Source organism: Rattus norvegicus, chromosome 5 (assembly GCF_021556685.1).
Source record: "Rattus norvegicus strain SHRSP/BbbUtx chromosome 5, alternate assembly SHRSP_T2T, whole genome shotgun sequence".
In the NCBI taxonomy this organism is placed as follows: Eukaryota; Metazoa; Chordata; class Mammalia; order Rodentia; family Muridae; genus Rattus; species Rattus norvegicus.
In genome coordinates this window covers 159,337,676-159,365,268 of record NC_141538.1, presented here as the reverse complement: position 1 = coordinate 159,365,268, position 27,593 = coordinate 159,337,676, and the positions used below count along the sequence as shown (strand labels likewise).

At 54.3% G+C, this 27,593-nt stretch overlaps 1 protein-coding gene and 1 long non-coding RNA gene across 19 annotated transcripts in view; one reads left to right on the top strand and one right to left on the bottom strand.

The window, feature by feature from the left end:
• The first annotated feature begins 420 nt into the window (after positions 1-420).
• Positions 421-27,593, top strand: part of Crocc (ciliary rootlet coiled-coil, rootletin) — a 42,677-nt gene continuing 15,504 nt past the window's right edge. For 9 of the 16 annotated variants that reach the window (XR_015619755.1, XR_015619754.1, XR_015619753.1 and 6 more), the window contains 20 exon segments: positions 6,814-7,003; positions 7,415-7,556; positions 9,108-9,262; positions 13,449-13,634; positions 13,722-13,805; positions 13,878-13,939; positions 14,023-14,188; positions 14,536-14,642; positions 16,741-16,977; positions 17,345-17,441; positions 17,931-18,014; positions 18,337-18,570; positions 19,006-19,205; positions 20,966-21,148; positions 22,149-22,293; positions 23,052-23,198; positions 23,503-23,733; positions 24,392-24,585; positions 24,846-24,973; positions 25,953-26,122. Coding sequence is in view for 13 of the 16 variants with exons in the window: in XM_087549444.1 (XP_087405570.1) it covers positions 6,944-7,003; positions 7,415-7,556; positions 9,108-9,262; positions 13,449-13,634; positions 13,722-13,805; positions 13,878-13,939; positions 14,023-14,188; positions 14,536-14,642; positions 16,741-16,977; positions 17,345-17,441; positions 17,931-18,014; positions 18,337-18,570; positions 19,006-19,205; positions 20,966-21,148; positions 22,149-22,293; positions 23,052-23,198; positions 23,503-23,733; positions 24,392-24,585; positions 24,846-24,973; positions 25,953-26,122 (3,012 nt within the window). In the remaining 3 variants the exon portion in view is untranslated. 16 annotated transcript variants of the gene reach the window in all.
• LOC120103023 (uncharacterized) lies at positions 19,958-27,573 on the bottom strand. 3 transcript variants are annotated; one of them, XR_015621290.1, is made up of 5 exons: positions 27,456-27,573; positions 25,853-26,098; positions 22,090-22,251; positions 21,162-21,244; positions 19,965-20,959 (listed from the first exon to the last, which is right to left on the bottom strand). It is a non-coding gene; the product is annotated as an uncharacterized LOC120103023 (long non-coding RNA). The 3 variants fall into 3 exon arrangements; XR_015621292.1 differs by having other exon boundaries at positions 27,466-27,573; XR_015621291.1 differs by lacking the exon at positions 25,853-26,098 and having other exon boundaries at positions 19,958-20,959.

The following is a 27,593-nucleotide window of genomic DNA, read 5'->3' as shown; positions in this document are numbered from 1 at the left end:
CCTGTGCTCCGCCCGGCTCGCTCCGCCTTGGCCCCGCCCCTGGTTGAGCCACACCCCATGACCACGTCCACGCCCCTTAGTGCCTTCTTCCACCCCGCGGGCGCTTTGCTTGGCCGCGGACACGCCCCTTCAAGGAGCCACGCCCCTGGTTGCGCCACGCCCCTTTGGTGGAGGGTTTCCCCCCTTCCTTTTCACCGTGAAGCGCATGCTCCGTTTTAGCCGCCTTTCTCCACAGGAGACGCTCACTCCGCCTCGGTCCCGCCCTCGCCCGTTGGAGCGGTCTCCTTAGCCTCCGCCTCCAACCCCGCGCTGCCGAGGCCTTTCTCTTTGGTCGAGCCCTCCCTCCATTCTAACTCCACCTTCTACGTCGCCACGCCTTTGACACCGCCCCCTGAGCGCACGCCCCCGCCCCCGGGCAGTGCAATCTCGGTCTTGGCGGCGGACCGTGAAGGTAGGAGGCCGCGGCGCGCGTGCGCGGGGCGGGGACAGGGCGGGTGCGCGAAGGCAAGGAGGCGTTCTGGAGTGGTGTGGGTGTCCTGGGGGTTCCTAGAGCCCCGACGATCCCCTTCGGATTTGGTTTGGCTAGGTCTAGGCGGGAAGGGGACGCACCAGCGGTATGTTCCCATTGGAGTCTCCTCGTCTGGGGTCCGGGGCCTGCGGCCCAGCATCCTCTCACAGGGGTTCCCTGGCTCCCCTGCACGTAGCTCTTGGGGAGGACGATCACTGGCAGACGCGAGCCACTGCCGGTGGCCTCCTGATTGCTAGGCCGGGCCCTGTGTCCCTCGGTGGGATGCTCTTCCCCTTCCTTTTAGCGGATCTTGGGGGGAAATGCTCTCCATAGTTCAAACCAGCAAACTCCAGTTCAGCGCGATCACTGATCACTAATCCTTCCAGAATGGCGAGGCCACTGGAGCCTATGCAGAGATTTGCGCCTCCACCTAGGGGTTTTCAGGATGAGTTCAGCCAGCTGCTCTGGAACAGGCATTTGGAGAGCCCTCCCAGGCTTTTGGCAAACCCAAGTCAGAAGGGATGTACGTTCCCCCAACCCTGATCTGCACAGCCCCCTGCGTACTGGACTTGTCCTGAAACTTGGGACTCTGAGGTGTTGTCTACTTCAGATTTTCTACTTCCCTGTTGAGTTCACAAGTAGCTCTAAGTCCTGCAGGTTGAGTGGACCTTCTGAGCATAGGCACCCCTAACCCTTCTTGGGAGCACTAGCTGCTCTGGATCCCTGGCTGTGTGGCGTGGCTGAGATTTATGCAACCCACAGTCAAGGGGATTATTTTTTCTGCCTCTCGTTTAATTTCCTGTTCAGGTTAAGTATCCCAGAAGTTCTTCATTTAAAACAAATTTTAGATTTGGGGGAATCAAATCAAAACAAAATGCACCCTCGAATCTTACTTCACTCAGTCACACAGCCTACGATAGCTTTACACATCTTTGGTGTACTGTGGACTGTCACAGAAAGTTAAATATGGGACACTTGTGGCATTGACTTGGAAGTGTTAGGTTTTCAGATTAGAGATGGTCGGCCTGTATTGTGCCTCTCCTTGGTGTTCATTCGTTCATTCATTCATTCATTCATTCATTCAGCAACTGTGTGTAGAGCTGCAGGCCCTAGGCACCACAAAGGTGGTAATGCACAAAGATGACTTGCTTCCAGCTCTCCATAGAGATAGTGATGTAAGCAAGGACCACTTAAACTGGGAGGTCCAAGAAGGTGGTGTTTTGAGCCAGCTCCGATCTCCAGGTAGCTCTTACTTCATCTTGTACAAGAGGAAGAGAGAGAAAGAGAGAGAGGGTCTTAGGCATCGAGGATGACAGGGGCAAAGGTGTGTGGTGGGAACATGGCTGGGGGGCCAGTGTGACGGAGGAAGAGAAGGAATTGAGGTGGGACAGGTAGGCGGGGGCCAGGCTCAGGCTGGGACAGGGGGGGAGCTTTGAGCAGAGATGGACGGGATCTCACTGTGTGGAGCGGAATAGGTTGGGAGACCATAGAGGAAACAGGAGACATCTGGGGGTGGGGGGACATTAGGCACCAGGATGTGCCTGGCAGGCAGCAAGGACTGCATATTTTCAGTTGTTGCTGTTACTGTTTAAAACTTTGGAATAGAGGGGTTGGGGATGTAGCTTGCCTGATACACACAAAGCCCCGAGTTCAAGTCCCAGCACTGAAAGAACCGGGTATAGTGGTATACACCTATTATCCCAGCCCTCAGATGGTGGAGGTAGGATGGGGTCCTGGGATACTTAAGACCCTGTCTTGAAAAACCAAAGTAAAAACAAAACTAACTCTGAGACCAGGCTGACCTCTCAGCTGTGGCTTCAACTCCTCAGAGTTGATGAGTGTGAGCAAATTATTTACCTTCACCGAGCCGTAAGTCACCAACTGTGAAGTGCGTAACGGTGGCTTCTGATGAAGTTTGGTTGGGTTGGTTCGATATCTTTGTTATAATTTCTAGTCTGAAAAAAAATTTTTTTCTAGTCTGCGACCAGGGAAGATGAGGGGTAAGTGGTAGGGAAAACTGGTGTTTGGGACTCGTAACTGCTGAGGGACTTTTTTTTTTTTGGTAAGCCATGGCGAATAGGTTTGGAGCTCCAGCAAGAGGGGGTAAGGGAATGAGCTCAAAGGATCTCCTTGTCCCTGCAGACAGTGGCTGAGAGTCAGGAAGTGAGGCGTGAAGTCTAGTCACCGGAAGACCCAGAGACTACCAAGGATGGGATGACTGCTGTAGCAGCAGCAACAGGCAGCACCTGTCCCTGTGAACTGCACGAGGACTGAAGGTAACGCTAGCTTGTGGAGTCCTGTGACCCTTGGACCTCAGAGGCTAACACAGGCAGGGTTACAAATGAATTCCCGCTGGGTGTTTGGCAGGTGGCTTTCTATGGGTGAGCCTAGGGCCCAAAGCCTTCCATCTTGTGGCCTCCTCTGGGACCCTGGAGCTATGTCCTTCCAGTTGGCAGACTGGGATGGACAGGGACAGTATCCCCCGGCCCCCGCAGAGTTTACCAGTCATTCCAAAGTGACACATTCTGTTGGGTAGAACTTGACCACGTGGCCATATCTGGACACGCTCTCTGGCTGGTGGATCCAGAGGCACAGTTTATTTTCATCCTCCCGACAGGAACAGGCACCATTAGCACCCCATCCTACAGAGAAGAAAACAGACTCGGGGCGAAGAGGGGTGAATCACATATATAAGATAGCAAAGCCCAGGAGGAAGCTTGGCTAAGATTAGAGTCAAGCCAGTCAGTCACTTGGTGTCTGAGTTCATTTTTGATGCTGTGCAGAATTCATAAGACCGGAGAGTTGTCTTTTCTTTTTTTTTTTTTTCTTTTTTTTTTGGTTCTTTTTTTCGGAGCTGGGGACTGAACCCAGGGCCTTGCGCTTCCTAGGCAAGCGCTCTACTACTGAGCTAAATCCCCAACCCCTTGTCTTTTTATATTTTATTTTACGTGTATGAGTGTTTGCCTGCATATATGTATTAAATGTGGGCCTGGGACCTATGAAGGCCAGCAGAGGGCGTCAGATTCTCTGGAACTAGAGTGTCCGTGTAGGGGCTGGAATCAGAGCCCAGCTCCCCTGCAAGAGCAGCAAGCACTCTGAACCACTGAGCCGCGTCTCCAGCCCTAAGATTAGGTAATTTTTTTTTTCTTTTCTTTTTTTTCGGAGCTGGGGATCGAACCCAGCTTGTGCTTGCTAGGCAAGCGCTCTACCACTGAGCTAAACCCCCAACCCCCGATTAGGTAATTTATAAAAGAAAAAGTTCATTCATTCATGATGCTGAAGGGTAGGAGCTCAGTGGGTGGCCATAATGCTGTGGGAAGACAGAAGCCAAGCCAGCAAGAGGGCAGAGGGCTGGGCTCAACCTTCAACAGACACCTTACATTGTTATTTACATGTGCATCTGTCTGTCTGTGCAGTACATACATGTGTGCATGTGTATTCACATCTGTGTGGGTGTACATAAGTGTGCACCAGAGGTTGATGTCAGATGTCTTCCTCAGTCGCTTTCCTTTTAGCATACTGAGACATGGTCTCCCACTGAACCATGGTCAGGGATTCCGCTGGTCTAGTGATCCAGTTTGATTTGAGGAGCCCCTGTCTCTGCCTCCTGAGTGCTGGGATTAGAGGGTGGGCAGACATAACCACTGTCTTAGTTATAGCTACTGTTGCTGTGATAAACACCACACCCAAAGCAAATGGAAGGAAAGGGTTAATCTGACTCACACTTCCACATCACTGTTCATCACTGTAGGGAGTCAGGACGGGAACTCAAGCAGGGCAGAAACATGGAGGCAGGGGCTGATACAGAGGCCATGGAGGGGTGTTGCTTACTGGCTTGCTCCTCATGGCTTGCCCAGCCTGCTTTCTTATAGAACCCAGGATCACCAACCCCGGGATGGCACCACCCACAATGGGCTGGGCCCTCCCCCATCAATCACTAAGTTAAAAAAAATGCCCTACAGACAGATCTTCTGGAGCCATATTCTCAACTGAAGTTCCCTCCTTTCAGTTAACTCTAGCTTGTGTCAAGTTGACATAAAACCATCCAGCCCGAGTTGGGGATTTAGCTCAGTGGTAGGGCGCTTGCCTAGCAAGCGCAAGGCCCTGGGTTCGGTCCCCAGCTCCAAAAAAAAAAAAAAAGAAACAAAACCATCCAGCCCAGTCTGTTTTACATAGGTGCCAGGGATCAGAACACCAGGCCTCATGCTTTTGTGGTAAGTGCTTTGTCTGCGGAAGCACCCCACCTTTAGATCATTTTATGTGTATAAATGTTGTTTGCATACATGTCTGCAAACCATATGCATGCCTGGTGCCTGCAGAGACCAGAAGAAGCCATTGGATCCCTAGGAACTGTTGTTAGCTAGGTCTGGGAACTGAGCCCAGGTCCTCTGCAAAAGCAGCCAGGTTCTTAACAGCTGCACCATCACTCTCTCTTAATGCATCTAGGATTGGCCTCAAACACAAGAGTCTTCTGCCTTTACTTCCAAAGTGCTGCAGTTATAGACCTGAGCCACCGTGCCTGCTTCAATCCACACGTGTGATATAAGTAAACTACAGTGTTGAGAAAGGCATTAGTTCCTCTGACCCAATTCCCTCTTAAAGGTCCCATCACCTCTCAACTCTTACCTTGGGAACCACATTTCACAAAGAGTTTTGGAAGGGACAAATGAATCGTGTTCTCCTGATCTAATTGTCTCTGAGGCTCACTGCCTCCGTCTGCTAACCTGAGCCTAGTCCCAGAAGCTTCCAGCCTCCCTACAATCTTATCTGGGCCTAGAATGTTTTCAGCCTCTGGAACTTAGTGCTGAGTAAGCTCACTCTTTCTAGCACTTTCTGAACTCTGGCTGGTTGGTCAACTGTTCTGACTCAAAATCTGTCTCCACACTGACTGGTTCAAACTGGCGGCTTTCAGCTTCTGACTGAATTGCTCTGCCTGGCCTCATCCTCACTCTGGCAATCTGTTCTGATCTTGTGGCTCCTTCTCATTCTGTCTTCACCTATGTCTAGCTTGTTCTTTCTCTGCAAATCTCTGTACAACTCTCCTGGTAAGACGTCCTCTCCTCCGCTCTCTCTGCACTGCTCTCTCCTCAGTAGCCTCCACAGCAGCTTGGTGGCATCTGCCTTCTTGGCCACTCTTTCCACTCGCAGTACCAATCCCTTAGTTGGGAAGGAGAGATCCAGTCTGGACTGAAGTTATGTAGGCAGCACCTACCGCATCCTTGGGTCTGACTTGGATACGGCAGCAGGGCTTGAAGATCAAGGAGCTTGGCTTTGCCATGTAGGCATTTTGGGGGACATCTGCTTGACTTAAGGGGGATGAGCTTCAGGCTTACACTGCTCCATAGCATGTCACCTTGAATAGGTGAGACCTCCACCCCTCTGAGCCTCGTTTTGCTCATCCGGAAATGGTAACCTAGAACCTAGGGACCTGGAGAGTAGAAGCCAGCGGGTAGTGCTAAAGTGAGCGACTGTGAGATCAAGCTTGCCTTGTGTGCTTCTGAACCCCTTCTTCCCCACATCCAGCACGTTTTCATTCCCACAAAGACCCTATTCTTGTCTACAAATAAGGAAACTGAGGCCAGGAGAGGAAATTTATCCAGGGCTATACTGCTAACACAGGTCAGGCCAGCAACTCCAGGTCTTTACCACTGTGCCACACAGCCTCCTTGCTGCTGTGAGGGAAACTGCTCTCAGATTTGGGGACTCGGGGACTGTGCACTTGTGTTTTCTAATGCATGAAGACAATATTTACCTAGCGTGCCCTGGGTGAACTGTTGTGTCTCTCCCCCCCACCCCACCCCCTTGTGTGCTGTTGTTGACCGGCAGATGCTTTGCTCCCAGGAGCTCAGTGGGAGCACCAATAGTACCAGCTCTTACACAGGATGCTGGGATACAGCCAGGGGCGGGGCTTGGAGGGGATCAGTTCCCAGTCTTGTCTGAGCTCCTGCTTTCTTTGCTTCCAACCTGTAGTGCACAAGCATCTCTCTGCCTAGCAACAGGCTGCAAATGAGTTCTGAGCAGACCATGTGAGCCCGTTCCGGGTCAGGGGAGATGTACCATAAACTAGGGACTCTGGCCTTCCCCGCCTCAGGCAGCTGGGCTTGTAAGCCTGCTGGACCCACAGCCGGGGGAGGGGGGATACTGTCCCTTCCGTTCACATTCTCCTGCTCCTTGCTCTCTCCGCTCTGGAGTGCTGGTTGGGCCTCTTCTGCACCTCTGCTTCTGCTGCTCTTCCCCTCCTCTCCCATCTGAATCTCTCCCCACCCCCTGCACGGTCACGTGGGGGCACCGACGGATTTAAGCTTAATCTGCTGGGCTGCTCAGCCTAGCATCCTGGCGTTGGTGTGTTAGTGCCTTGGTGCGTGTCGCTGAGGTGACCTTCGACCTTCGTACTGTGAGGAGGGGGGCTGTGGAGTACCCACAGACCCCCCCTCCATGAGCCTGGGGCTGGCAGAATCCCTGCAGGCCCAGCTGGCACTGGAGATTGTGATCCAGGTGGGTCCTAAACTGTGTCTGTGCTGTCCAGGGCGGGGTGGGGTGGGGTGGGGCAGAATAACTGACCTGATTGGGTGGTGAGGCGTGGAGGGAAGTGTGCAGGGGTCGCAGTTTGCAGCTCGGGGTTGCACAGATCAGTGCTGGGACTCCTTAATCCCAGTGTACAATGGTGGGGGAAGGGCCCCACATGGACTTTAGGGATTACCGGCCGCTGGCACAACAAGATCCTCCCTACCTTCTCTGCCCTTCAGGTCCTGCCTGGAGCACAAGCTAGGAGAGTTCCCTCGCAGGAGCTCTGTGCAGTTCACCCTTGCTTCCTATGTTCTCAAGGACGTGGGCCACAGGATTTGCCCAACTTTCAGGCCAGGAAGTTAGGGGTCCAGAGTCCCTGAACACTCTCTCTTCTCACAGACACTGGAGAGTTGTGTCCTGGAACCAGACCAAGAGAAGAGCCTGAGTGTACAGAACCCAGCCCAGGATTTCCAGGGAGCCAGCCTACCTGTCTGTGTTAGGGAGATCATCACCAGCAACCTCTCCCAGCCTGAGACCCCAGGTACCACCTCCCTGCCCTGTCCTCTCCCAGCCTGAGACCCCAGTACCACCTCCCTGCCCTGTCCAGGTCCTTCTCCCTTCTCAGCAGCAATGACATAGATGGTGCTGTGTAGGGCAGTGCTGTGTGTATGAGTGTGCGAGTGGTGTGTGTGTCCACTATTCTCTTACCTCAGGCTCTCACACCGCCTGGAGCTGGTTTTCCTGGCTCGCTCTGGAGTAGCTTTTGGGTTACAGGTGCCCAAAGGGCCATGCCAAGCTTTTTACATGGGTGCTGGGATTTGAACTTAGACACCCATGTTTGTGTACGTAGCAGTGCCCTTATGCACTGATCCATGTTCTTCACCCTGGCGCCCTACTCCTTGAATCCACACAGGGAGACAGGCACAGCTCTGTGATGGAGGGATTTACTTTACAGAGGAGCAAACAGAGGCTGAGATGCAATAAACTTATTTTATTTATTCCCCATGTGGCACAGCTAGAGGAGAGACAGGACTAACTAACCCTTTCCACTCACGGTTTCAGATTTGAACGTCAGATACTGAATTTCCTACGGGGATGGTATGAGCTGTCTGAGGCTAAGATCCGGGTCGGGGCGGAGGGAAGCTCAGATCAGGCTCTCATAGAGGCCTAATGACTTGGGCACAAAAGCTGATGGCCGCAGGCCCTCCTGCGGTGCACCATGCATAACTTGGTTATGCAGCCTGAGTGCCTGGACATAAGGTGGTCAGCTGGTTCGTTAGTGCGTGAGTGCTGGCTGCTGCATGGCTGCTGCAATCGGGTTCAGACTGCGCTGTCTCTTTGAGTGGACCAGGGATGCTGTGATTCCCCAGAGCAGGGGAGGCTTAATGACCCGCCCCCCAGCCCCCAAGGCTAGGAGGCCTGCAATGTGTGTCCATGTTTTTCAGGGTAAAAGTTACAAGCTAGCTGCCACTGACTTACACTGTAGTTCTTGAGGGTTCTGAGATAACTGGGTGTGATGGTACGTGACTAAAATCTCAGCATTTGAGGGGTGGGGAGGGGATCATGAGTTTCATGACAGCCCAGGCTCCACAGGGAGACCTTACCTCGAAAAATAGGAAACAAAGCAAAGGTGTGAGAACCCCACCTTTGAATGAGAACCCTGCCTTTGAATAAAGCTTTACCACGTTCCTGTTGTGGTCTAATTACTATTCTACCTATTTAATAGATGAGTAAAATTGAGAGCTGAATAGTCCTCAGAAAAGGAGGGAGCAGGAATTCAGAGCTTTGTGTCTCTAGGATGGGTGGGTACAGAAAGACAGTCTCCTGACTCCTAGCTAGAGCCTCCCCCTGTATGTTTTAGGGATGTGGCCACAGGGCTGTAGTTGTTTCTACACAGATCTAGCTCTTGGCCTCTCTTGCCAGCCTTCCTGTTCCTTAGCTTTCTTGGCCCCAGGTGCTGCAACCACACACACCCGGGCTCCTCCCAGGGTCCCCGTCCACCCTCTTGTCTCAGAAGTGAGTAGAATACCTGTGGGGGCTGGTGCCCCTCCATGATAGCCAGAAGTCAACCTCAGCCCCTGTCCTTTGTCAGCCCCACTCCAGGTCCCAGAGATGGCCTCACTGCTGTCCCTGCAGGAGGAAAACCAGCTGCTGCAGCAGGAGCTGTCCCGGGTGGAGGACCTGCTGGCCCAGAGCCGTGCAGAGCGTGATGAACTTGCCATCAAATACAATGCCATCAATGAGAGGGTGGGTGCTGCGACCCGGCTAGGGTTGGGTAGGGAGGTGTCCTGACCAGGCGCACGGGCCTCGGAAGGATGGACGTCTGGTTGAGACTGAAGCTCTGCCAACTAGAATGGCCTTGAGTGTGTGGCGAGCAGGGAGTTGATGGCAGTTGAAAGTTGATAGAGGTGGGTGAAGAGGACTGTGTGTGCTGACGGGTGGGACAACGGTTCTAATAGTAGTGCCTATTTATGGAATGCCTCTGAGGTGCCAGAAATGTACTCAGTTCTTTATACTTACTGTACCTAAGTTGACACCCATTGAACCAAGGAGAAAATAGGGGGTTGGGGGAGAGACAGAGACAGAACCATGACTGGTGTCACAGCCAGTTAAGACAAGAATCCTGGCTCCCAGGCCAAGACTGTATATTGCCTTTGTTTGGGGGGTGGCAGAGAGCCTTCTGGCTGCTGTAGGGTCCAGTGTGTGTGTGTCCAGTGTGTGTGTGCAGGCGGAAGGCCCTGTCTGTATGGAAGCCTGTGTATGTCTCTGTACACCCTCTGGTGGTGGGGTGTGCCCATGTTCTAGTCCGCTTGCTCAAACAAGCCTCTGACTTGTTGGGGCTTGCTAAGGAGCAGATTGGGGGCCCCAAGATCGTCCCCTAGCTTCAAGGACACTACAGAATTCATTTCTTGGAGTCCACAGGGGGTGAGGGACAGGGTGGGAGGAGTACTGGGTTGGTACCGCTGACGGGCCAGAACCAGCCTCTAGACCTTTCTTGACCCAGGACACAGTGCCCGTCCCCTGGAGACTGCCTTTTAGATGTCAATTCAGCAACTGGCACTCACATTGGCCCTGGTTAACAAGGGAGGGAAGGATAAGTAGGTGGTCCCTTCTCTTCTATGTGGTCTACAGTGGGGGTGGGGGCTGTTCCATTCAGCTCTTCCCCTCAGATGTTGGTGCACACAGCCTGCGTATTTCATTGTTGTATGCCTGAGACCTGGAGGTAGAGGTCGGGTGAAAAGGATCTTTGAAGCTTTCCTGGAGGGGGAGGGTCCACACAGGGCATGGGAACCCAGTGGTTACAGATGGACAAACTGAGGCCCAGGGTCAGTGGTGGAGCTGGGTAGACAGCACTGGTCCAGGGCTGTGGTTGTATGGCTCATTCCCTGATATGTCAACCTGTGCCTGATGACAACAGGTGCCCTGTGGCCACTCTAGCCTGGCAGACCAGGTTGGGGGCAATCAGTGAGGTTGTTTTCATCCTTCAAACCCCATATCTCCCTGGGACAGAGAGTGGAACGCGAGCCAGGATTCATGCTCTGTTCACTGCATATCCTGTGGAGAAACTGAAGCTGGACTCCTAGAGACCACCTCCCAGGTCCTCAGAGTCCCCAAGAAACAGGTGTATGAGACATGTGGGGAAGAGATAGTGAGTGGCCTTATCCCTTGGCGCTGGAGAACAGATTCCCTGGGTCCATCCCTCCCCCACCTCACCCCCGTGTCCATGGCAACCTGGGTTTAGTGAGTTAATGGGGCAGGAGAACAGCGGTTGCTAAGGGAGACAGTAAACTACTTTCATCCATTCTTGGGGCAGCTCTTTTGGAATTGCAAGTCAGAGGGAAAGGCTGTTTTGTAAAGGGCAAAGTTTGTGGAGAGAGGTGAGGTCTGGCCTGCAGTAGCCTGGCACTGAGCCCTGGGGAAGTGGCTGGAGTCCCTAGTATTTGGCCAGAACCCCTCCATACCACAGGAACCAATAGCACCAGCGTCACACCGATGTGCAGAGCACACACAATGCAGGCCACAACAAAAGTCCACCTAGAACACAACATGTAGAAGCAAACCACCGTGCTAGAAGGTGGTGGTGTATGCCTTTAGCACTCCGGAGGCAGAGGCAAGAGGATCTTTTGAGTTCAGGCCAGCCAGGGCTCAGATACCCTCAGACTACATGTTGCTAGAGAACACACAGACCTGCTTTGGCACAGCAACACTTAGGTGAACAATCACAGCATCACCACAGCCGTGAGCAACGCACAGCACATCTTGCACGTCCCCTTGCTGCACACGGACACCGAGTGAACAGAAGCCAGCATGAGCACTCACACACGCACAAGGGCAGTCACTGCCACCACCTGTCCTCCCAGGTCCCTCTGGCATACACTGATACACAAGCCCATGTCCTGGTGCATACAGATGGACACAGTGCCTGTACCAACCCGACAGACCTTGTCCTGGAGCATGAGAAGGCCCAGATACCAAATGTCTGCACACACCCAGCTCATTCAAGGCATGCAGGGTCCCATGTGTGAGGCATACTCACTGACACGTTGCACACACCTTCCAGGGCTCTGCGGCAGACACGGGCACTGCCCACTTCTTGGCTTGCTTGGGCTTTGTGTAGACATTCGCCATAGACAGAGGAAGCTTCTGTTGCTACCCCCCTTAGCAGCTTCAGTGCAGCCCCCGTGGACTGTGCTCAACCCCCACCCCCGTCGGTGTCATCCCAGAGGATACAGTCACCCTGACCAGCATCGATGTGCATGGTTCTCAGCATCTACCACGTGTACTGACCTAGCCCGGGCCTCTGGTTAGTGTGGGTAAGAAAGGCCTCCCCTCCTGCTGGCCTCCCTTTGACTGGTAGCCCTAACTAGTGTGTGTGTGTGTGTGTGTGTGTGTGTGTGTGTGTGTGTGTGTGTGTGTATGCGTGTGTGTGTGCATGCGTGTGTGTACATGCGTGTGTGTGTGTATGCGTGTGTGTGCATGCGTGTGTGTGTACATGCGTGTGTGTGTGTGTGTGTGTGTGTGTGTGTGTGTGTGTGTGTGTGTGTGGTGTGTGTGTCAGCCAGGGTGCTTGGGAGATGATGGTAAGTCTAGGTTAGTGTCGGTCATCTGGGTTAGGGGTCAGTCCCCTGTGGGTGTTCATGACCCTAAGTGTGCTCATCTTCAGCCTCTCCCCCTTCTGTGACACCTAGAAGCTGGGGGACCCCAGAAAGAGCAGCCAGGACCATGAAAAGAGTTGAGAGTGCTAGTGGACAGGCCTCTGTGGGCCCATGGGTTCCAGGGATGACACACCGCACAGTAGCTGGAGTGGAGGAAGTTAGGGGAGAGTCCTGTGAGGTGAGAGAGAGGTAGGGGTGAGAGGGGGCAAAGCAGGTGGTAGGTAGGGCACATACAGATCTTAAGCTGTGTTGTGGTGCTTATTGGGGCTCCTCTGTGTCATCCTGGGGTGTTTGAGACTGCCTGTGTTTGCTACAGGTGCTCTGTAAGCTCCGATCTTCTGTGTGTCAACACCTCTGCTCTGAGTAGACTCACATGCACTTACATTGTTAGTTCAGTGGTCTCAAACAGCCCCTGGGTGTGAGCCACCCCACCCCACAGCCAATGTCTTAAGTACTGAATCCAGTGGGGAACAAAAATCCAGGCTTTCCTGGGCTTGCCCTGGGGAAGGAAGAGGGTCAGGAGACATGGCCGCAGTCTGAGGTAGAAATCATAGTGGGACAGACTCTGTTCTGAAGGAGCAGCAGAGTGCATGGAGGGGGTGGGCACCTCTACCGTCTGCTTCCAGTTCTGTATGTGTGCAGGCATGTGGTGGCAGGTCTACCTGCACACACGCATGCTTGTCTCTTGTGTGTACTATGCTTGGCCTGTCCATGTGCCCATACCTGTTCGGTCTGTGTGCCCCACCTACGAGCCCACAGCCAGCCTTCCTTACCATTCCTTCTTCATCAGTGTGTGTCCATGTTCACCCCACATATGTTCTCATGTCTGCATTGTGTGCCTGTGCCTGTTCTGTGTATCTAAGCATGTCCTATCTGTGTGCCCATGTCTGCCCTGAGTGCCCAAGCATGTGCTATCTGTGTGCCCATGTCTGTGCTGTGTGCCCAAACATGTCCTATCTGTGTGCCCATGTCTGCGTCATGTGCCCATGTCTGCCCTGTGTGCTCATGTGTGCTCTGTGTGCCCAAGCATGTGCTATCTGTGTGCCATGCTCCGTATACCGCTGTATGCATTGCCTTGTCTGTGTGTGCATGGCTGCTCCATCTGAATGCTCATGTGCATGGCATCCTGGGCCTACCTGCCTGTAACTGCTTCTTGGAGTGCATGGCTATCAGGTTGCAAGGCATTGTGGGTCTGGGCCCAGCCTGGTGTGTCCTGGAGACACCTGGACCTGCATCCCAGGAGGCACAGGACTCTCACCCAGGGCCCTTCCCTGCAGCTGGAGCAGGCTGTGCGGCTGGAGACTGGGGAGCTGGAGGCACAGGAGCCCCGGGGTCTGGTGCGGCAGAGCGTGGAGCTGAGGAGGCAGCTGCAGGAGGAGCAGGCCTCCTACCGGCGCAAGCTACAGGCCTACCAGGAGGGCCAGCAGCGGCAGGCCCAGCTAGTGCAGCGGCTGCAGGCCAAGGTCAGGGCTGCCCACCCCACCCCTGCCCTCACTCCGCCTCACTCGGCTCTCACCTTTGGGCTCACACTGCTTCCTACACATTGCCAGATCCTGCAGTACAAGAAGCAGTGCTCAGAGATGGAGAAGCAGCTGCTGGAAAGGTCCACCGAGCTGGAGCAGCAGCGACTGAGGGTGGGTACAAGAAGGGGTAGGCATAGACCTTTCCGTCTCCTACTCGCCCTGACTCCCCTCCTCCTCACCTAGGACACAGAGCACAGCCAGGACCTGGACAGAGCTCTTCTGCGCCTAGAGAAAGAGCAGCAGAGGTGAGGGTGTGGGCTAGCCTGTGGGCACCCTCAGGACAAGTGAGCAAGCGTCCACTGAACAACCCCCCCCCCACCTCTCCCAGAAGTGCCAGCTTGGCCCAGGTGAACGACATGCTGAGAGAGCAGCTAGACCAGGCAAACCTGGCCAACCAGACTCTGAGCGAGGACATTTGCAAGGTGACCAGTGACTGGACCCGAAGCTGTAAGGAGCTGGAACAGAGGGAGGCAACATGGAGGCGTGAGGAGGAGGTGAGTTGGGGCAGTTGGAGGGGGAGCATGGCCGTGGGGTCCTTGCAGAGGGTCAAACCAAGTCTGGAGAGGGGCAGGGAGAGCACGGTGGTTCCGGCCCTCTTGGGAGAGCTGGCCTTGGTAACACATGCCCTGGGCCAGTCTGACCGGCTTTTCCTTGTAAAGAGTAGTCACTGTCACATGTAGAGCGTTAATGCCCAGCCCTTGGTTGTGTCATACCCTGGTGGCTGGGAGGTCTCTCTAGGCCCCGGGTGCTCATCTCTGAGAGACACAGATCCTGTCCTAGATCATGCTGTCGGAGCCCTGGGGCAGGCATGCAGCAGTGACCCTGGCGTCTCTCTCCCTAGTCCTTCAACGCCTACTTCAGCAGCGAGCACAGCCGCCTGCTGCTCCTCTGGAGGCAGGTCATGGGGCTCCGAAGGATGGCCAGCGAGGTGAAGATGGGCACCGAGAGGTGAGGCCTGGCTGCTCAGGAGGATGGGGTGAATCGTGCCCCGGGCCACCTCTGGGCCTGCAGAGGAGGCTGGTGGGAAGAGGCCGTCAGCATTGCTGGGGCTCAGCTGGACTGCGCTCTTCCTATGGCCTTCAGTGCTGCTCTGAGGCAGGAACTCTCCTACACCCCATTTCACACTGAAGATCAGAGAACTTGAGTGACCGTCTCCCATCACACAGCAGAGGGTAGCTGAGTTCAGATTTGAAGCCTTTGTGTATTCCAGGCTGTCTAGAAACTCACTATACAGATCTCGATGACCTTACACTTCTGACCTTCCTGTTTCCACTCGAGTGCTAGCATGCCAGGACTATGTATTGCTGGGGAAGAGACCTAGTGAAGCAAGCACTCTACCAACTCAGCTATGCCCCAGCCGCATGCTTGAACTTTTTTCTTCCAAGTGTTGGGGTTACAGGTGTGTCTGTGTCATCCACCATACCTGGCTAAAGGTTTTCTTTTGGTCTCTTAAGTCTCTTATTCAGGAAGCGGCTGGCTGTCCTCAGGGATTCCTATAGTCTAGCTTCTGCTGCCCTGTGTTTATGTGAGCTTGCCACAGATCTGTGGCTACATCACAGACTGCTGTTTTCTTGGCAGGACTCAGACCCCCAGCAGTGCAGTGTTCCCCCCCCAACAGAAGCATATGTTTATGTACTGCGCTTGACTTACTGCATGCTAACTAGAATTCTGTGTGGCACTCCTGCGCCCCCTGCTGTTGGAAGCTTGGCACTGCAGTTCATGCAGAGTGAGCCCACATTGGGGCTTTAAAGTGGGCCTTGTGTTTTATCCGCATGGAAACCTTTATTTTTTTAGACAGGATCTCATTATGTAGCTCTGGCTGACCTGGAGCCTGGCATGTAGTTCGGGCTGGTTTCAAACTCACAGAGAACCCTCCTGTCTTGGCCTCCGCCCAATTTTACTCTTGACTAGGGCACATATTTAAGGTTCCCATTTCAAAACGATGCTGGTGAAAAGTCAGCCCTCCCTCTGATGTGACTTCCTCCCCTTCTTTTTTTTTTTTTTTTTTTTTTTGGTTCTTTTTTTCGGAGCTGGGGACCGAACCCAGGGCCTTGCACTTCCTAGGTAAGCGCTCTACCACTGAGCTAAATCCCCAGCCCCCACTTCCTCCCCTTCTTAAGGCAAGTGAGGACCCCCAGTTCCTTATGTGGCCTTCCCGGGTTACTTTATAAGCAAATAAAGCAGCTTTCTCCTACTCCACTCCTGTCTGTCTGTCTGTCTGTCTGTCTGTCTGTCTTCACACAGCCCTTTTGTCTTTTGGCATATATACTCTGTAGAATATCCTCATTGCTTCTCCAGTTTGTCTTTATTGTATGTGCGAGTGCATGCATGCGTGCGTGTGTGTGTGTGATGGCCAAGAACGACTTCTGTGAGTGGTCAGTTCTCTCCTTCCACCATATAGGTCTCCAGGCCCAAACCTAGGTCATGAGGCTTGGCAGCGGGCACCTTTACACATAGGGCATCTCACTGCCCCCACCCATTTTTGGAGATGGGTGGTCCTCACTCTGTAGTCCAGGCTAGCCTGTAGTGCTACCGTCCTGTTCTACCTCCTGAGAACTTTAATGGCAAGCTTGTGCTTCCTTCCAGCTCAGCTGTATGCTTCTCGAAGAGGCCTTCCTCATCTGTTTGTTTTCCTGGGAGGCGCACCCATCATGAGTAGCCTCCTTGTTGGTCTTTCTCGGCTGTAGTAGGATCCGCTGACTGGATCCTACTTGTTGGATAGTGATCTCCCTTTTGATGGATGTTTGGTGTCATCAGGATTGCCACTCCTGCTACGCCACATGAACCATCTGTCATCGCTTCATGCTGGGCCTATGGAAGATGTGTCATAGATGCAAAGGGCTTTTCCTAGTTGCCTTCCTCTGGGGCCCCACCTACTTACCCTCCCATCAGCTATGTAGGCACAGGCCGACTTCCCCACAGCCTCGCTCACACTGGACATTATGTGACTTTGCTTCCCTACTCTGATAATGACAGATATGTCACAGGTAGTTTTGATTTGTACATAGGGGTCACCCTCATACCCCCTTGTTTTGCTCTTCTTCAGGGACCTACTACAGCTAGGAGGAGAACTAGTCCGGACATCCCGGGCTGTCCAGGAGGTGGGCCTAGGACTGAGTGCCAGCCTGCAGCGGGCTGAGAGCAGGGCTGAGGCGGCTCTGGAGAAGCAAAAGCTGCTGCAGGCCCAACTGGAGGAGCAGCTACGGGCCAAGCTGCTCCGGGAGAAGGACCTGGCCCAGCTTCAGGTGCAGAGTGACCTGGACAAGGCTGATCTCAGTGCCAGGTGGGTGGTAGCAGACCTGTCCACTGCTGACTCCCCTGTAGGGCCTCAGAGGGGAGCGTGTTCACCAGGGCTGGGCCCTTCCCTGGGGATCCCGAATGAGCTCTGATGACATGTGTGACCCCCTCCCCCCACTCCTGCCTCCTAGGTGAGCCCCCACAGCTCTCTCGTGAGAGACAGCGGTAACCCCATTCCCATTTTCAGCTAAGAATTCAGAGGTCCCCAGGCAAGAAGCAACTTACTCCAGGTCGGGTACCTGGGGAAGTGGATCCTAGGGTCCTCGTTGAGTTTCAGGAAACACAGGCATATGCTGGTGAACTTGAGAGGCAGCGGCAGATCCCCCATTCACCTCTTCTGCTCTTCCCTCCAGAGTGACAGAGCTGGCCTTGTCTGTGGAACACCTTCAGAACCAGAACACAGAGAAGGACCAGGTCAACAGGACCCTCTCTGACAAGTTGGAGGCCCTGGTGAGATGTGGCGCCAGCCAAATCCATGGCAGCTGGCTGAGGGCCAGGCTGCTTGGGCTACGGTGGATTATCCCATCCAGACTGGGTGCTGTTGTCACAGTGCACGCCAGGCTTAGCACAGTGACATTCACCTCTGTGCCCTTCCACCGTCCCTGCAACAAGCCATTACACAATGGAGGAAACCAAAGCCCGAGGGTCTCTCCAGTGCAGTGTGTGTGGAGCCAGGACTCCCTCTTGGGTTCCCAGGGGAAGGCTGCTGTATCTCCAGCAGATACATACCCCCAGGGCACTGCCTGGGCCCCACACATGCTGTGTGGGGCAGTTTGGGCTCTTCTTCACTAGGCCAAAGGCTTAGGACAGGGTACTGTGTGTCTCTGGGCCTCATCCATTCCGTGATGGTGTGGTATGACCTTAACTGCTACCTGAGGGGACCAGGAAGGAACAACTTCATGCTTTGGCATATCTGTGACCAGTCTTTCTTGTCACCAGGAGTCTCTGCGGCTCCAGGAGCAGACAACCCTGGACACTGAGGATGGAGAGGGGCTGCAGCAGACCTTGAGAGACCTGGCACAGGTATGGTGACAGCCTACACAGGGCTGACTAGACACTACTGAGCCCCCCAGCCACATGCCCTGGGGCCTTGGGATGAACTGGAAGTGGGTGGGGCCTGTTCACCTCTGCTGGCCCACTCAGCCTTGCTGCAGTTATCCCTGTGAGAACTGTGAGGGTTCTGAAGGGCAGTGAGCAAGAGGGTCTTGCTTAGCAGGCTGCTCACAGGTAGATATGGACTCCAGAAGGCTTCTTGGAGAACGGGGCTTGTGGCAAGTGTCACGTTGCCTCGTCCATGCTGGTAACCACCTAACTAACCCTACTCCTCTTTCCTCCCTGCCCCAAGGCTGCCCTCTCTGATACTGAGAGTGGTGTCCAGCTCAGCAACTCAGAGCGCACTGCGGATACCTCAGACGGCAGCTTCCGCGGCCTCTTTGGCCAGCGGACTCCAACTCCACCGCGGCACTCCTCCCCGGGTCGAGGTCGTTCTCCACGCCGAGGTCTGTCCCCAGCCTGCTCTGACTCCTCCACACTCACGCTGATCCACTCTGCCCTGCACAAGCGCCAGCTACAGGTCCAGGTAGCCAGAGACCCAGGGGGCGGGGCCTGGGCCGGGGTCAGAGCCCTGAGAAATAGCTGCTAATAGAGAGTTCTAGAAAGGACCGGAGTCCGGAGTGCCTGCATGGCTGGGAATGCCTCAGAAAAGGGGCTAGAGCCCAAGAAAAGGAGATAAAACTTGGGGGCTTAAGACCCTTTGACAAGTCTGAGAGGAGGAATTAGAAACTAGAGGCAGGATCTCAGGGAGGCCACAAGGGGGCGGGGCCTGGGCCTTTGTGGGTGGAGTCAGTATCTGGGGCCGGTGTTCTTGGGCGGTTTGCCAGACCTGGGGACGTAGGGAGGTGGGGCACAGGAGTGGGGAGAGGTGCAGTCTGCTGCCCCAGGCTCGCCCAGTACTATGGAGTTGTTAAGAGAGAGTGAGTGGGCTTCTCCAGACCCCACCACTCCCATATTCCAGGACATGCGTGGGCGCTATGAAGCCAGCCAAGATCTGTTGGGTTCCGTGCGCAAGCAACTTAGTGACAGTGAGGGTGAGCGGCGTGGCCTGGAGGAGCAGCTACAGCGCCTCCGGGACCAGACAGCAACCTCAGTCCAGGCCCAAGAGGATGCGCAGCGTGAGGCCCAGCGCCTACGCAGTGCCAACGAGATCCTGAGCAGGTGCGATGAGGCCTAGGGGCCAGCAGGGGGTGCTGGGCCTAGCCAGTCAGGCCTTTCAGCCCGAGGGTTCCTATCAGCCAGGCGGCAAAATTTAGTTTTCAAGGAAGTAAAAGTTCATTTGTTGCCCTAGCTACATTTCAGATACCCCTGTAGATACATGGGGCTATAGACCATTCTAGAATTCTGCTCTTAGTGCTGTTCTGAACTGTTTCCTGTTGGTTGCCTCTTGCTGGGAATGCATCCCAAGGCCTGGTATCTGCCAGGGGAAAACACTACCCCCAGCTACAGCCCAGTTGCAGCCCTGTCACCCTAGAGACAATTTTAAAAAATGTATCGGTCTACTTATTTATCAATGCAGGGTTTCTCTGTGTAGCCCTGAGTGCCCTGGAACTCACTCTGTAGACTAACCAGGCAGATCTCAAACTCAGAGATCTGCCTGGCCCGGCCTGGTAAGTGCTGGGACTACAGGTATACACCACTATGCCTCTCTCAGATAGAGAATTTTTGATTTTGTTTTAATTGTATGCATGTGGGCATGTGCACTCCAAAACGCCAGAGCTGTCAGCTGGATGTCTATGGGTCTGGAGTTAAGGTGACCATGAGCTACCCAGGGTGGCTGCTGAGAGCAAAGTGCCCTTCCGCAAGGGCAGCGTGCACTCAGAGAACTGAATCACCAGTGTTAGCTCCTGATCGCCACTCGTGCCGTGTCACATGTGCCCCAGCACACACAAATAAATAATTCACATGTAATAGAATTGCTTTTGTTAGTATCGAATAGAGTTTATTCAGGGCATGGGGAGGGGAGTTGAGGGTATTAAGGTAAAAAGAGAGAGAGTAGAGAAGCAGAGGAGTAGAGGCCGGCCATGAGCCTGTGGAGAGAGAGGCGTGAAGGGAATGGGGAGAGAGCGGGAATAAGAAGGCGAGAGCAAGAGAGTGAAATTTCTTTTGGTGAGACACTATTCTGTTTTCCCCTTTGCTAAGAAAAGCAGACTCGTAGCTCGTATTTGTAACCCAGCATTTAGGGCAGTGAGACAGGAGGATTGTTTCAAGTTGGAGTTCAGCCCAGGCTGTATAGCAGTTCCCATCAAGCCAGGGCTATATAGTAAGGCCAGCTTGGTCTGCAAAGTGAGTGATAGTTTTTAAATTTTTTTTAAAATTTTTTAAATCTGCTTTTCCTAAATAAACAGGAAAGCTGGTGTGGCAGTCCATGCCTTCAGTCCCAGCACTTGGGAAGCAGAGGTGGGCAGATCTCTGTGAGTTCAAGGCCAGCCTAGTCTACAGAGGGAACTCTAGGCCAGTCAGCCTATGTAACATAGTGAGACCTTGTCTCAAACAAACAAACAAACAAACAAACAAGTCTCTAAGAAAAGCAGACTCGTAGCTCGTATTTGTAACCCAGCATTTAGGGCACTGAGACAGGAGGATCGTTTCAAGTTTGAGTTCAGCCCAGGCTGTATAACAGTTCCCATCAAGCCAGGGCTATATAGTAAGGCCAGCTTGGTCTGCAAAGTGAGTTCCAGGGCAACATAGGGAAACAACAACAACAACAACAACAACAACAACAAAACAGAGAGAGAGAGAAGCTTTCAGTGCATGGTGTAAGTGAGATGAATCAGTTGTGAAAAGCATCAGGGAAGGCTTCCTGGAGGCAGTGGCCCGGAGGACAGAAGATGTAGTCAGAGTAGTCAATCAGTCCAGCCACCACCCCTGGGGGAGAGTAGCCTCAGAAGCTCCCTCTCCTCTGCCTGCTTGTCCTGTAGGGAGAAGGGCAACCTGAGCCACAGCCTGCAGGTGGCCCAGCAGCAAGCTGAGGATCTGCGCCAGGAGCTGGAAAAGCTGCAGGCCGCCCAGGAGGAGCTGAGGCGGCAGCACACCCAGCTGGAGGACCAGCAGGAGGACACGGTGCAGGAGGGTGCCCGGGCCCGCCGCGAGCTAGAGCGCAGGTGGGCTGCTCACCTTCCTACCAGGGTCCTTCCAGTGCAGTCCCGGGAGAACACTGAGGCTTAGGAAGAGCAGTCACTGGGTCCAGGAGGGAGGTGCTTGGGTGATAAGAATATTAAAGATTAATGATTCTCATTTAAGAAACTTAAAGCACCGGGCATGGTTGTGCCCACCTTTAATCCCAGCACTCAGAGGTAGAGGCAGGAGGATCTCTGTGAGTTCCAGGGTAGACAGGGATGTGTAGAGAGACCTTGTCTCAGAAAACAAGAACAAAAGGTGGCAATGACTGTCACTATACAGTATACAGTAGCAGTAACAAGAAGGGCCAGCGACCACTTAAGCCCATGGAGTCCTTTGTTGAGCCCTCCACGTAACTCCATGATTTAGAGAGTTGTCTCTGTTTGTGGGTGCTGTCTTTTTATGTCACTTTCTTTTTTAATGCGTATGAGTGTTTTGCCTGCATATCCCTTGCATGCCTAGTGCCCATGGAGGCCAGAAGAGAGTGTCAAATCCCCTGGAACTGGAGTTACAGATGGTTGTGAGCCCTCTCGTAGGTATTAGGAATCCAGCTGAAGTCCTCTGAAACAATCCCCAGTGATCTTAACGCTGAGTCATCTCTGCAGCCCCATTTTATGCATTGGAAAACTGAGGCACTGGGTGTGGGGTCATGAGACTTGCCCCAGAGCACATTGTTTGGTAGGAGCCAGGATTTCACGCTGCACTGTTTGTGTCTCTGCGGCACAGACAGTGCTAATGCTTAGGGCACTGTAGTGGGTGTGAAGTTGTTCCTGAAGCCTTGGAGGCAGCAGGTGCCATTTGAACTACGTCCTGCGTGGCACTGTTCGGACGTGACAGTGTCTCAGAGTCACAGCTGAGGCTGTGGGTTAGGTCATTCTTGTGGAAGAGGCTCTTGTGCTCAGGATTCTACCTGTGCCCCGCTCACCTGGGCTCGTGTCCTGTATGGGGTACAGAGCAGCGAAGTGACAGAAGTCTGTCCCACAGCCATCGGCAGCTGGAGCAGCTGGAAGTGAAGCGCTCGGGGCTGACCAAGGAGCTGGTGGAGGTGCGGGAGGCACTGAGCTGCGCTGTACTGCAGAGGGATGTGCTGCAGACAGAAAAGGCAGAGGTGGCTGAGGCGCTGACCAAGGTGAGTCATGTCAGCCACTGACCAGACCAACCCTATGTCAGGCTGCAGACTGAGCATGCCCTTGACCCCTACTTCTGGGTAGACACTGACTTTTTATTCTTACCTATTTGTTACGGTGCTTCAAATCTCCCCTTCTCCCTCTACCTCTCTCTCTGCCTGTAAGCATGCATGCACTGGTACACTGGTGTTTGTATGGAAGTCAGGACAGCCTTGGGGTCCCTTCGTCGTCCCCTGCTGTGTGTCCTACCCTAGTTGGATCTTGAGTTGCTGTGGACCCTCCTGTCTCCCTCTCCCATGCTGTAGGAACACTGGGATTACACTTGTTAACTTGTGCACATAGCTGGTATATGAAGTCATGTCCTTATGCTTAAGTGACCAGCGGTTTACCCACTGAGCTGGCTCCCACAGATCCCTGCTACTGCAGGGGCTCCTGAGCCTGAAGCTCAGGGTCACCCGATCCATTCTGTGGAAATACATCCAGAGACTGAGGAAGTTGGGGGTCATGGTCCTGAGAGTGCTTGGAAGGTACCTGTCCCACTTCTGGTGGCCCAGGCTCTACATGATGGCGCCCTAGGGTGCAACTGGAGTCTCTTCTGACCCTTGGCTCTGCCTTTTGATCCTTTAGGTATGAGGTGTCTTCCAAACAGCCTTCTAAAGTGTGGCCTTCTTTGATGGGGATTGCCTGACTGGTCAACCCTTTCTCCTCGGCCCCAACCCAGTCTGTGAGGGTCTGCTTCTCTGGATCTCTCCCACTGCAGGCTGAGGCAGGCCGTGCGCAGCTGGAGCTCTCTGTGACCAAGCTGAGGGCAGAGGAGGCTTCCCTGCGAGATTCCTTGTCCAAGATGAGTGCCCTCAACGAGAGTCTCGCCCAGGACAAGCTGGAATTAAACCGCCTCATCGCCCAGGTATGCTGTGTATCAGCCCCATGTCCCCTCCACCAGGGAGACGCTGCAGAGGCATGCCGGGGCTCCACCCCTACCCTGTCTGTCCTATCAGTCTTTCATCCTGTCTGCCTTTCTGTGTCTCTGTCCTATGCATCATAGAAGGATGCTCGGGGGCCCTGCTCTGTTCTGGTGTTTGGTTCTCGACACCACGGACACCTTCCTTCACCCTAGAGTGCCTCCACCGACTGCCTGTGGTCACTGGTGGGATGGAGGGCATCTTGGTCCTGGAGAGTCCCTTTGCTCCTTCGGATCTCTGTCCATACAGCTAGAGGAAGAAAAGGCGGCGCTCCTGGGCCGCCAGCAGCAGGCGGAGCACGCCACTTCGCTGGCTGTGGAGAAGCAGGAACGGTTGGAGCAGCTGAGACTGGAGCAGGAGGTGGAGAGGCAGGGCCTGGAGGGCTCCCTGTGTGTGGCTGAGCAGGCCCGGGAGGCGCTGGGGCAGCAGATCCTTGTATTGCGCAGCGAACGCAGCCATCTGCAGGAGCAGGTGGCCCAGGTGGGCGAGCCCCCATGCACATATGTGATCGGGGCTCCTGGCCACTCACGTGCTATTCTGGGATGAGCCAGAGGCTCAGGCACTTCCCTCTAGGTTCATACATATCTCACTTCGACTGGCTAAGGGCCTTGAGCAAGCTATTATTCCTCACATGCTGAGGCCACTTGACTATCTGAGACTAAGATTCTGTCACTTAGAGGACGTGCTGGCTCTGGGCCAGCCTTGGTGAAGATCTGTCCATCTTATGAAGAAAGTAGGGACTTGCAAAACTGGAACCACACAGCCAGAAGGTGGTTCTGGGTCCTAGGAGTTCAGGCTCCAGGCCCTGTAGTGCAGCCTCTGTCCCGGGGTCCAGGGCTCCTGGGAGGAAGGGGTAGCTCCTCCCTTCAGTCTGGACAGCTGTTCTCCTTACCATTTGCTGTGTTCAGCTTCTTAGAATGTTTTGGGCACAGGGCAGAGTGAGTGACTGGGGGCCATTTTTACACGTGTGCATTTGTGGGTATAGAAAAGGCTAGGGTTTGCCTAGGCACACCAGTGCGGAACCTGTGCTCAAACCCCAGCCTCCCCCTACGAGGCCAGGGCTGGACCTGACCCCCACATTAGAGTGCTGCGTGGTAAACTAGCCAAGGCTTCTGCTCATAGTCTCTGGGTCTGCCAGCTCTCCCGGCAGCTGAATGGACGGGACCAGGAGTTGGATCAGGCCCTGCGGGAGTCCCAGCGGCAGGTGGAGGCCCTGGAGCGCGCTGCCCGGGAGAAGGAGGCGATGGCCAAGGAACGGGCTGGCCTGGCTGTGCAGCTGGCAGCAGCCGAGCGTGAGGGCCGGACCCTGTCAGAGGAGACCATTCGCCTGCGGTAAGTAAGATGTGGGCTTTGCCCAGCTTCCTGCAGCGGGTGTGTGGGTCCAGCCCCGCCCTGGGGTTAACCCAGAGGAGCAGTTACTTAGGAGCCAGGCTTCCAATGCAGCCTCGCTCAGGTGCAGTCTTCCCTGGGGAGCCCACGTGTAGCTGGGCAGGTAGGCTGGCATTTGGCCCATACTGGCCGCACCCTAAAACCCACAATTTCCTGGGGTTGGGGAAGCCGAGTCCCAAGGCCTCAGGGATTATGTGCTACAGCTTGGAGAAGGAGGCCCTGGAGAGCAGCCTGTTTGACGTGCAGAGGCAGCTGGCTCAGCTCGAGGCCCGCCGGGAGCAGCTAGAAGCGGACAGTCAAGCCCTGCTGCTGGCCAAGGAAACTCTGACTGGTACAAGGGTCTGGGTCCTGGGCTTTGTGCTAGACTTCGGCTGCGGATACTGGAGTCTAGCAGAGGTTAGGAAACCTAGGTGAGGTGCGTGGCTATGGCTGACCTGGTTCCTATCCAGAGCTGTCACATGGCCCCCTCAACAGGCCCTTCCCTCTTCGAGCTTAGGTTACTTTGGCTCCAGAGGTAGGGGAATGGCCCCTACCTAGCCTGTTGCCAGGATGAGGTGAAGTAGCTTGTGAAGGCCTTGGCAAAGTGCCTGCTGTGACTGCTGTCTCTTCGTCATCAGGGAGGCTGGAGGGTTCTGAGGTCCCTAGAGAACTCTCATAACCATCAGCTGCTGCCGTGAATCTCAGCCCCATGGTCCCAGCCCACGATTCCCACACACTCCCCACGCTCTATCTCTATTCAGTCCTTCCAGCTCAGCAAAGGCGCTCAGGCCCTGCTGGGGTCATGGAAATGGACTCTCCTGAGTCCCAGGGAGGGCATTGCTGTTGGGTTCATGCCTTACTGGTCCAGGTGGGACACAACTTCTGTTTTGCCCCTCAGTGAGGGGTGCTGTCCCTAATGGAGACACCCCATGAGGTGTGGATTGGTTACTGGTCTTGGAGCATCGTCTTTGACGAGGATGAAGTTAAACTAACCAGAGATATCATTCAAAACTGTGATGTGCGAGGATTGTATTGGCCCAGCAAACATGTCAGTAGCAGGGTCCCTGTATTTTTGAAATCCTCCTCTATGGTTCCCTTCCCATCAACCACCGTGCCCCTTGTACATGAGGAGAAAAGAGCCAGTGAGCCCATGAGGCAGGTGGGAAACTGCTATCCAGAGGGGATGAGCCACTTCCTCAAGGACAGCATAGTTGCCACGAAGCTCCCTTACCTCTGACTTTGCCCGTGTGGCTCAAACAACCCAAGTCTGCTGGCCCAGAGGGAGATTGTGACTCAGCGCTGCTTTCCTGCTATCCATCCCTCCTGTGCAGGGGAGCTGGCAGGCCTGCGGCAGCAGGTAACAGCCACTGAAGAGAAAGCGGCCTTGGACAAGGAGCTGATGACCCAGAAGCTAGTGCAAGCAGAGCGGGAGACTCAGGCCTCTCTGCGGGAACAGCGGGCAGCCCATGAGGAGGATCTGCAGAGACTCCAGCGGGAGAAGGTTCGGTCAGCTGGGGAGGGGTGGGCAGGGCTCTGCGGCTCCCTGTCTCTGCTTACTGTCTTGCCCTGCCTCGGTTTCCACATATGTGAAGCAGATGCGAGACATAGAGTCTCTGGGGTGGCTGAGAAGGTGTGTGGGAGTGGTTGTGCTTATCAGATATGTAGAGTTCCGGGCCCCAAATCAGGTCCAAACCTGATGGAGACCCGAAGTCATGTGGGAGCAAGGCCAGTGTAGGTTCCACAGAGAGCAGGCTGGGCATGGTGGTGCACACCTTTAATCCTAGCACTCACAAAGCAGAGGCTGGCAGATCTCAGAGTTCAAGGCCAGCCTGGTCTCTGTAGTTCCAGAATAGCCAGGGCTATGTGAGGAGGCCTTGTCTCAAAACAAACAAGTGTGCAGCTCCATGTTTCCACTTCGTCCGCCAAGGTTCACAACCGCAGGGCAGGCATGCCAGGGAAGTCCCTTGCACACCGAGTCTGCTTGCACTTCTTGAGTTTGTGTCTGATCTTGTCTCACTCCATTGATGCTATGTAAGGTTTTTGTGCCTGCGTTTTTCTTTCCCTAGAAACAGGGATGGATTGTTGTGGGGTGGGTCCTGTGAAGGGCTTTACATAGCCCCCGGTGCTTAGTAAATGTCCTGTCAGTTCCTGCGCCTTGAGGATCCCCTATACAGAGTGATCCCTAGAATAGGGGCCTCTAGAAACAGGGAGGCCTCCAACGGTTTCCTTTTCCCCCTGCAAGATTCATAAAGTGGGAAGAGAGATACACCCACCCATGGATTCCGGTGGAAATTACCACATGTGGCCAGTAGGTGGCAGGGCAGCTCCTGAAGGAAGGCCTCTCCTACCACCCTTTGGGAAGTTCTAGGGTACAGGCAATGTTCTCACCCCAAGAAAGCTGTCCTTGCCGTGGCTCTGTCATGTTCCCAGTGAGCCATGCGCTATGACCCCTGGCCCTACCTTTCTTGACCTGGTCAGTGCCCACAAGTCTGTATTCTCTTCAGCTTCTTCCAGTCTGGGTCCCAGAGTTCTTTGCAGCCAGCCCCGTTTCCCTCTACACAACCCTCTAGCTGCCAGAACAGAGCCGGAGAGATGGCCCAGCATTAAGAGCACTGGCTGCAGCACCCACACGATGGCTCACAACCATCTGTAACTTTAGTTCCAGGGAATCCAATCCCATCTTCTAACTGCCAGAGGCATCAGGCATGCACATGGGGCATAGACACACATGCAGACAAACACATAAATAAATCTAAAAGCTTAAAAAGTAAAATTCAGGTTGTCTATCACCTGGGTTGGGGCGTCCCCATTGTCCCCTTAGCCTCACTCAGTACCTTAGTTCACCTGGTCAGGCTAGTGACTGCATCTGTGACTTTGGACCCCTGTTACCGCATCCCACCGCTCCATGAGGTTCCAGCCTGCTCTTCCCTCAGGGCCTCCAGGCTACGCTGTGACCTAGACCTCTCCCTTCT